The sequence below is a fragment of the Loxodonta africana genome, chromosome 7, assembly GCF_030014295.1.
Source record: "Loxodonta africana isolate mLoxAfr1 chromosome 7, mLoxAfr1.hap2, whole genome shotgun sequence".
Classification (NCBI taxonomy): Eukaryota; Metazoa; Chordata; class Mammalia; order Proboscidea; family Elephantidae; genus Loxodonta; species Loxodonta africana.
The window spans coordinates 81,500,517-81,510,011 of NC_087348.1; the positions used below are offsets into that span (position 1 = coordinate 81,500,517).

Here is a 9,495-nt window from a genome sequence, read left to right on the forward strand (position 1 = left end):
GTAAGACTGATTAAATGTGAAAGGCATACAATGAAGAATATTAACATTTCAGAATAAAATAGACATCTCTGTGGTGGTGAGCACCCAGAAGACAGTAAATATTTAATCAATCCTTGGTCATCCAGTTGTTCAGGTGGTAGCCAACTTCAGCCTGGGGAATGAACTACATTGTAAGAAAAGGCCCTATCCAGGCACATCAGCTAGGCTCAAGCTAATTCATCTTGTGAAAATCTAATGCCAAAGACATGGACCCAAACATAGGATATGCCACGTATTCAACATAGGAGAGCATGTATGGTTATTGATCTATAAGAAAGTTAAGTTAGGTATCATGGGGAAAATTTTGCTTGTCAGTTACTCTGATCTATTTTATTTTATTTTCTGCTTACGGATGCAATTCTGTAACTTTTGTACTATGAACTTCCAACAGTTATTATGTCATTTCTAAATGATACCAGCCTAATCCCAGCTTCATTCATCCTTAATGGCATCCCTGGGCTGGAAGAAGTGCATTTGTGGATCTCCTTCCCCCTGTGTACCATGTACAGCATTGCCATTACAGGGAACTTTGGCCTTATGTACCTCATCTACTCTGAAGAGGCCTTACACAGACCTATGTACATCTTCCCAGCCCTTCTGTCCTTCACAGATGTGCTCATGTGCACCAGCACACTTCCCAACACCCTCTGCATATTGTGGTTCAACCTCAAGGAGATTGATTTTAATGCCTGCCTGTCCCAGATGTTCTTTGTCCACACGTTCACTGGGATGGAGTCTGGGGTGCTCATGCTCATGGCCCTGGACCGCTTTGTGGCCATCTGCTACCCCCTGCACTATGCCACTATTCTCACTAATTCAGTCATTGCCAAGGCCGGGCTCATCACTTTTCTTAGAGGTGTAATGCTTGTTATCCCTTTCACTTTCCTCACTAAGCGCCTACCATACTGCGGAGGCAATGTCATACCCCACACCTACTGTGACCACATGTCTGTGGCGAAGATATCCTGTGGTAATGTCAAGGTCAATGCTGTCTATGGTCTGATGGTTGCCCTTCTGATTGGGGGTTTTGATATCTTGTGCATCACAATTTCCTACACCATGATTCTTCGAGCAGTGGCGAGTCTGTCATCAGCAGACGCTCAACAGAAGGCCTTTAGCACCTGCACTGCCCACATTTGTGCCATCGTCATCACCTATGTTCCAGCCTTCTTCACCTTCTTTACACACCTTTTTGGGGGGCATACCATTCCACCCCACGTACACATTATCATGGCTAATCTCTATCTGCTCATGCCTCCCACAATGAACCCTATTGTGTACGGAGTGAAAACCAAGCAGATACGTGAATGTGTCATTAGGTTCCTGTTTAAGGGAAAGGACATTTCTTCTCATAACATTTAGAGAACCTTCTGTGAAGTTGGAGATTCCTTAGCCAGGTTGAGATCACCAAGTCAATAAGGAACCAAGCAAAGGAAACGAGATTTTTAGTCACTCAAAATATTTTCACATGACTCAGATATTTCAACTTCTTTTAAAAGGGTATCACCATGGTCATGTAGGCAAAGATCCACTCTTCTGAAACCCCATGTTCTCCAGAGTCTCTTTATTTGTAGGGGACTTCAAAGTTCATTGCATTTAATTATCGAGGACAGAGAACTCTACCTTGAATGACAACCTGTATGAGTTTGCAGCCCAGTGGCTGGATCACTAGGACTGGAGCTGAACCTTTTTTTTTTTTTAATTCCCTAGCAAAATTAAGCAATTTTCATCAATGTCTGTGCTAATATATTTCAGCAATCTCCTGCCAAAACCATTTTGAGTTCATTCTTATTTCTGAAGTTCTGATCTGCTTTCTCTAACAGTCTCTCTAGCTACGTACCCAGTAGCAAATCATACATGTGTTCACCAAAAAGTCTTGTAAAAGATGTTAATAGCAGAATATTCGGAATACCTAGAACATAAAATTAACTGAAATGTTCAACAGCAGCAAAGTGTATAAAATAATTGTGGTATAATCAAATATAACATCGAGCCAAATATGTCTACTATATGATTCCATCTGTATAAAGTTCAAAATCAGGCAAAAGTAACATAGGGTATTAAAAATTAGAATAATGTTTACCTTTCAGAATGAGAGAACAGGTAGTGATTGGACAGAATATGAGGTGTGCCTCTGCGGGTCTGCCAATGCTTTAGTCCTTCACCTGTATGGCAGTTCAGGGTGTGTCCAGTTGGTGATATTTCGTCAAGCTGTAGTTGTATGATGGGCTCACTTTTCTGCATGCATTCTGTACTCCAATAAAATACTTCTTTCAAAGAATATGTCTGGAGCACATACTCGGACCTCTGTAAATTGTGAAACATGATTCTTCCCTGCCTCCTATACTGCCTGTCTCTGGTTTACAAAATATGTGTATTTTAGTTTCCATGAGAGGTAAACAATTTAGTGAAAATAATATGTGAATATTTGTAAACATTTATGATAACACAATACAATTTTATATATTAAAAATAAAAAGCCTCCATCTTTAAAATGTTTCTGTCTAGTTCCTTTTGAGAGACAGACTCTTAAAATATTGGCTGCGTGTGTGTGTGTGTGTGTGTGTGTGTACGCGTTGATGCTGTTCTTCTGGTGACTACTCCTTTTACTTCAAGCTGTGTTTGAACTTCAGTTAGTTTACCTACCTCTGTTTTAGACAAGAAGGATTTAACTTAATTACATTATCTGTCAATTACTCATGCCTACAAAATATTATATAAAGTTTCCTTTACCTAAAACTTCCAACCTCAGTATTAGTCAGCTATGCCTTTGATTTTTGGTTGTTAAGATTACACCCAAGAACAAAGTTTAATTACAGGATATCGAACATATTAGGATTACCCTAAAATGAGAGACGTACTGAACAAAGTGGATAGTTTACACAATTATAAAATAATATTTCCTAGAACTAAATTCAAATTTTTTAACTGAAGTAGCCCACAAAGTACCCAGATAAATTATTTACAAAAGACTCAAACCTGGACCCACCCCTGAGAAATTGATAAAGGTGGAGGTTCAAGTATGAAAAAAAAGCAAAGCACGTTTAAGCATATGAAAAAAGATACCTACCAGCATCTGCTAAGTATTAATGCTGGAATACAAAGGAGCAGTGTTTTTTACTTACAATAATAAACATTATTAGACCAACATTCTGTACCCAACTTAATAATCAATCAACTATGAAAGCAGTAAAGATATTCAGATTTGAAAAAAATTGACATGGATAGCAACTTTTCTTAGCAAGTTATGCGAGGATGCACTTAGGAGAAATTAGAGAATGAAGCAAAGTAGACGGAAATATGGGATTCAAGAGTTAGTGGCATCAGTCTAGGAAAAGAAAGAAAGAATGCCCACAGCTCTGAAGATACTGCAAGAGTACAATAAGCCTGATCAGCGAAGGCTAAGAATAGGAAAAAAGAGAAGCACCACCTGTCAGTTTGTCATACTGAGGTGGTTTGCATGTTGCTCGGAACCCTGGTGGCACAGTGGTTAAGGCCTCAGCTGCTAACCAAAAAGATCTGCAGTTTGAATCCATTGGCTATTCCTTGGAAACCCCGAAGGCCAGTTCTATATTGTCCTATAGGGTCGCTATGAGTCGGAATCTACTCAATGGCGAGTTTTTTATGATGCTGAAAACTATGCCACTAGTATTTCAAATACCAGCAGGGTCACCCATGGTGGACAGGATTTAGTGGAATTTCGAGATTAAGACAGACTGGGAAGAAAAGCCTAGTGATCTACTTCCAACAATTAGCCAACGAAAAAGTATATGTATCACAATAGGATATTATCCAATGTAGTGCTGGAAGACCAGCCCCCTAGATCAAAAGGGACTCAAAATACACTGTGGTCAAAACAATGAACTCAAGGATACCAACGATTGTGAGAACTGTGCAGGACCAGGTAAGAATTTGTTCTGTTGTACATGTCACCATGAACTGTAGCCAATTCAATGACAACTAACAATAACAATTTGGTAAAAACAATTTTTAGGAAATTCTAAAATAACATGAAAGCAATGCACGAAAAATACTCCCAGAGGTAGAGGAGACCAGTTACGCTTAGGAAACCTAAGTGAAAGAGGCGAAATATACAATTGCCCTTGTTTAAGGGCGTGGAGTAGAAAGTTTTGGTGTAAAATTCCTGGAGGAAAATTTTGCAGTAGAAATCCTTTAAAATGAGTTAATTTTTGTTGCAACATTTCCTTATGGAATTAATTATGAATATGTTTCTATTTATTATAATATTATTGTTAAATAACATGTTGAAATTGAATTCAATGTCCTAACTATTATGCTAACTTTGGAATTCATACTGAGGAATTCATGTTGAGGAAGAGTTACTATTGAAATATTCATGATGTATAATTAGTGGAAGCAAACAGTTATGAAATAGTCTGTAAATTATGACCCTGTTTTTTTTTTTTTTTTTTTAATGTTACAGCAAAGGTAACAAAATCCTAATAGCAGGTATTTCTGAGTGTAAAGTAGTACATGTTATTTTAATCAATGACCATTTACTATTTCAGAAGGTCAGAATAATAAGCAACTAAAAACTTCTTTTTTTTTTAATCCTACACATCTATGTATCTTTGCTTTATTTTTAATTGCATAAGGACAAAATTCCAATTTCTACTCCAAATGGCTGTCTGGCATGGGAGTTCCTTTCTGGATTGCCATCTTTTGGAGCCCAACTATGGTAGACGCATCTCCGCCTACCCCCAAATCTATGAAACTTGGCATCCTGCATTCTTTTAGGGCTGTGTGCTCTCTGGGGGCGCCTAAACTCTGTTCACACTGAGAGAACTCAGGACTCCTGAGGATTTCAGAGGTTATGCCTATTTCCTGTGGGAAGACAGCTGGGCTAAACACTTCTGATTCAAGGTCTATAAGGTGAAGCCAGGGTGCACCTGGCATAGCATGAATTCTGGGCCCTCACTCTGGCATGACCACTCTTCACATTCTTTCTTCTTTGGAGCTCCATTGTGGGTAAGGAACATTTTCTACCTTCCTGACATTTATTGTATGACAAAGTTTAGAATTGTCCCAAAACCCAAAACCAAACCCATTTCTGTCAAGTCATTTCTGACTCATAGCAACCCTATAGGACTGAGAAGAACTGCCCCATAGGGTTTCCAAGGAGCAGCTGGTAGATATGAACTGCTGATATTTTGATTAGCAGCAATAGCTTGCCATAGGTCTTAATCACTGCACCACCAGTGGTCCTAGAATTGTCCCAGTCTGTCGGTATTATCACAGAGATTAGAAGGACTGCTGTACAGAGGATTTTGCATTTCATGTCTCACTAGTCTCTGTGTGTGAACAATTAAGAAAATCATGATCACTTCACATTAAAAGCAAAGATAGGACTGGCAACAGATGTGTGTTCTTGTGTGGGCAAGGGACAAGTCAGATGCACACAAAATTTCCTTCAGAGTATACAGAACTCTTCGTGTTTATTCATTGCTTTTCAAATACAGGGTGCAATGCCAGAGACAGAGAATTAGGTAGTAAAAATTTTGAGCACCCCCAAATCAAGGGAGGGTGAATACATACATTGTCTTCTCTCCAAGTCACTAGCCCACCCTTCCCCACATCTTTTTACTTCTTCAATTAGGTCACACAACTTTCAGTCAGCTGATCCAACTCCAACTTACCGAATGTGCTTGTTTGTTTGTTTTGTTTTTTATTCAAGTACTTCCCTCATTCTTGGAGTAAAACAGGAGAAAGATTTTTTGAACCATACACTAAAACAGTTCACAAGTCAGTAAAGAGACATGATAAACACCCAAATAGTTCTGGCCCAGGCCACTAACTTACAATCATCATGAAAGAAGGAGAAAGAATGAGGGCAACATAGAGAAGAAAGGTGACTTTCAAATAGAGAGACAGGCAAGTGTTTCACCAGTGTTTTGTGTAAAGATCACAAATATTGTGTACCTTTGGACAAACCATCGAAAGCACTGAGTCTCAGATAAATGGTTATGAATTGGTAGACTCATTATAAGAACATGAGTGAGTTCATAAACTAAATAGTAACTAGGAAGCACAGATACTCAGATGGTACTATTGGTGACTTTCCCCTAGGCATGTGGGTAAATGTACGAATTTGTATGCAGGTTGATTATTTATATTCAAGGTAAATCCGAAAGTACTAGAGTGGAGGCACAAGAAGGCTTCTGCTAAGTGCCAAAAGTGCATTCCCTGGAAAATGCAGATGCTTAACGGGATTTCGTTTAACTTAATGTAGAGACCATACACTTAAGACATTCAGGCTCAGTGATTGCACTTCATGTTATTAGAGGGCTGGATACAATATTTCTGAAAAAAGATGAAGATGAAGCAGTAGCAGGGAATATAGAACCCTCTTTTCGGTATTCGGCTCTTTCCTGACATTCCTCTCTAGGGAATTCAGGAAGATTGTTCAGATAGGTGGTAGGATTTTATTTCGTGGTCCTGTTCCTGACTTATTCTTAAAAAAAAAAAAAAAATGCTCATCTAGGTCATCACTAGAGAAGCATAACATGGAAATGAAAGAAGTTAAAAAGCAAGACTCCTAGGCTTTCCTAGCTCTTAAGCAGTGCCTGATTCATCCTGATTTTTCTGAAGACTGAGATTAAGTGATAATCCAAAAGGACCTCTTTTCTGTTTTCAACAGCCAAAGGCAACCATGGGTGCGGCACACCCTTTGTGTCAAATGGATGCCTAGTGTGGGATGAGGAAACAGCAAAAGAAGCAGCAGAGATAGTATCAAACTCTATCCCTTCCATCAGGTCCTGGGGGGTTAGACACCTGGATCAGGTAACGGAACATACTGTCATTGAGGAGGGAAGGGAAACTGTGTTTGATATGTACTGGGATGATGCATCATGTCTAGATGTAGTATGCTGTTTTCTAGTTACAGAATGTTGTTTGTCTATTTTATTGAAAATGTCTTGATGTAAGACTAAGGCAAGACCTTCAGTCGGAAGGGATTTCTTTCCCTGTGGTTTTGTTGTAACTTTACATTCATCATTCTTCCTAGACTTTGTCTCTTTTGTACTTCCCCAGAACCACAGGCAAAAAAGGGGCAGGGGCTCAGGGTAAGTGTAAATGGTACTTGTAACCAAATCTTCAATCCTTTGGAAGAGAAAGTATGAACCATCTAACACTGTCCCCTTGTTCTTTTCCCATAGTGCTGCTCAGGGGAGAAACTGTAAGCAGCAGGAGCCATACAGGCCCCAAGTTAGAAACATGAAGCCCCTAATTCCTCCACAGAAATCAACCAACCAAACATAAAAGCAAATAAACTACAAATGATTGATCCGCTGCTTGATAGCTCAAAATTTCTCCATTAATTGCCTTTATGAAGGACTTGGTTTAGGGTAACAGATGAGGAAATCTAGGAAAACCTGGATTTGACTCTCAATCACTAATAACTTTGGGAAAGTGAATTAAACATCCTGTACCTGGGACAGGGAAGCTCACCTTGGACTCTAATATACAGTTATCCTCATAGGAAGTGACTTTATATCTTAGTGTTTGAGGTGAACAGCAGTTTATCTGGATGTGTATATGGCAGGGAGATTTGCAAATAAGGGAAAGAAATTGAGCAAGATCAACATAGGCTTGAAATAAGGAAAAGTATATGTACAGTGTATGTCTATACAATATTTGAATTTGCAAGTAGTCATCAAGGTTTAAACATGAAATGCTAAGATACAGTGACCACATAATTTATCCCCAAACCAGGACACTTTTGAAAGTTTAAGGAAATGGCAAGAAATAGAGTTGGAGAGGAAAGATAAAATCTAAAACTTATTCTATTGTATACCAAGCCAATGAAATTGAGCCCTACCCTTAAAGTAAAGAGATGTTGAATATTATTAAGCAGTAGATTAATAAGTCTTCGCAATTATGTTGTAGGACAAATTAGATCTGAAAAATTCAAGAAGGAAAGAAAAGAAATAGGGGGATGTCACTAGGTGGTCTTTAAAAGAGATACGTGAGTATAGGAAGAAAGGGCTAATATTAGTAATATTCCTGGATTAGAAATACAAGTTCTTATTCCCTGAGGATTTACTACAGATAACAGACATGCTGAGGTGGTCTGGATGAAGTAACAATGAAGAAATTTTGAGCTATAAAGAAATTACTTCCAAGATAAAGTGAAGGAACGTCAGAGAAGATTTAAAAAATTGAATTTGGATAATGTGGTGGGTGATGGCACTATTACCAAAGGACAGAACTTGGAGGTGGAATATATTTTTGGTGGAAGGTAAAGTTGAAATGATGAGTTCAGTTTTAGGCAAGGTAAATTGAAAGTTTCCTTGGAAATTTATGGAAACACCGGTTGGATAGTGGTTAAGTGCTACGGCTGCTAACCAAGAGGTCAGCAGTTCAAATCTGCCAGGCGCTCCTTGGAAACTCTATGGGGCAGTTCTACTCTGTCCTGTAGGGTCACTATGAGTCGGAATCGACTCGATGGTAGTGGGTTTAGGTTTTTTTGGTGTATGGAAATTTATGGTAGAAATATCCAGCATGCCCTAGAAAGAGGACTCATCAGTTGTGACATAGCTTACTTACAGAATTAGTGACCTGAAAATTATCAGTATGTTTGTTATACTCGAGGTCATGAGAGTGGAAATATTTCCCAGAGAGAACAAAGGGAAAGTCCAGAGAATCTGCTTCTCAAGAATTATGTAAAAACAGAAGACAAAGAATGGTAATAGGGAGATTTCTTGTTTTACTTCTTGGGGCAACCAAGTAAGCTCTAGCTTCATGGCCATTGTCTCGACTTATCTACATGTGCATCTGCATTTCTAAGGATTATTATATCCAATATCCTGGAATATTCCAATGTCCTGGAATATTGGATATAATAATCCTTAGAAATGCAGATACACATGTAGATATGTCGACAGCAGCGGGTTATTCCAGGATACAATCCTAGGAGTGAAATAGACTTCTGGTTATGTTTCAGGAATCTTTGAGGTGGATATTGTTAGCCTTGCTTTATAGATGAACAACTGAGGCTTCAACATCAAAGTAAATATCACCAAGTCACACAACTGGTATAGAAGGAGCTGAAATTTAAATGAGATTCTATTGGGCAGAAACACCCATAGTCTCCCATTGCATATTGCTGCAACAACAACAAAAACTAGTGCAATAAACAAATCTCAGAGGATCCTTCACATGCAGTTATAACTTTCTATTACTGAATATGTGCTCTGTCCAGTCAGGACAGACAGTTAAATATACTGCATGCATTTTGCATCATATATGAATACCATTTCTAGCCCCAAATCTAGTTTTGTGGCATTTGACATTTATGCAATCTCTCTGGGTCTCAGTTTCTTCTTCTATTTGATGGCAGAAACAATAACAACTTTGTAAATGGGCTTTAAAAATTATCCTTACACTGCAAATCTTTTAAAATATTGAGATACACAATTATTGAATAGTTTATTTTTA

The 9,495-nt window shown here is 38.5% G+C and overlaps 1 protein-coding gene across 1 annotated transcript; it reads left to right on the top strand.

Annotated features, from left to right (window-relative positions):
• Positions 1–302: 302 nt before the first annotated feature.
• LOC100660451 (olfactory receptor 52N1) lies at positions 303–1,731 on the top strand. Its single transcript, XM_003423153.3, has one exon. The coding sequence runs from the start codon at positions 436–438 to the stop codon at positions 1,399–1,401; it is 966 nt and encodes a 321-aa protein (XP_003423201.2). The 5' UTR covers positions 303–435; the 3' UTR covers positions 1,402–1,731.
• The last annotated feature ends 7,764 nt before the right edge of the window (positions 1,732–9,495 follow it).

Coding starts and splice junctions, on each gene's coding strand:
- LOC100660451 (XM_003423153.3), top strand. CDS start 436: ATGTCATTTCTAAATGATACCAGCCTAATCCCAGCTTCATTCATCCTT.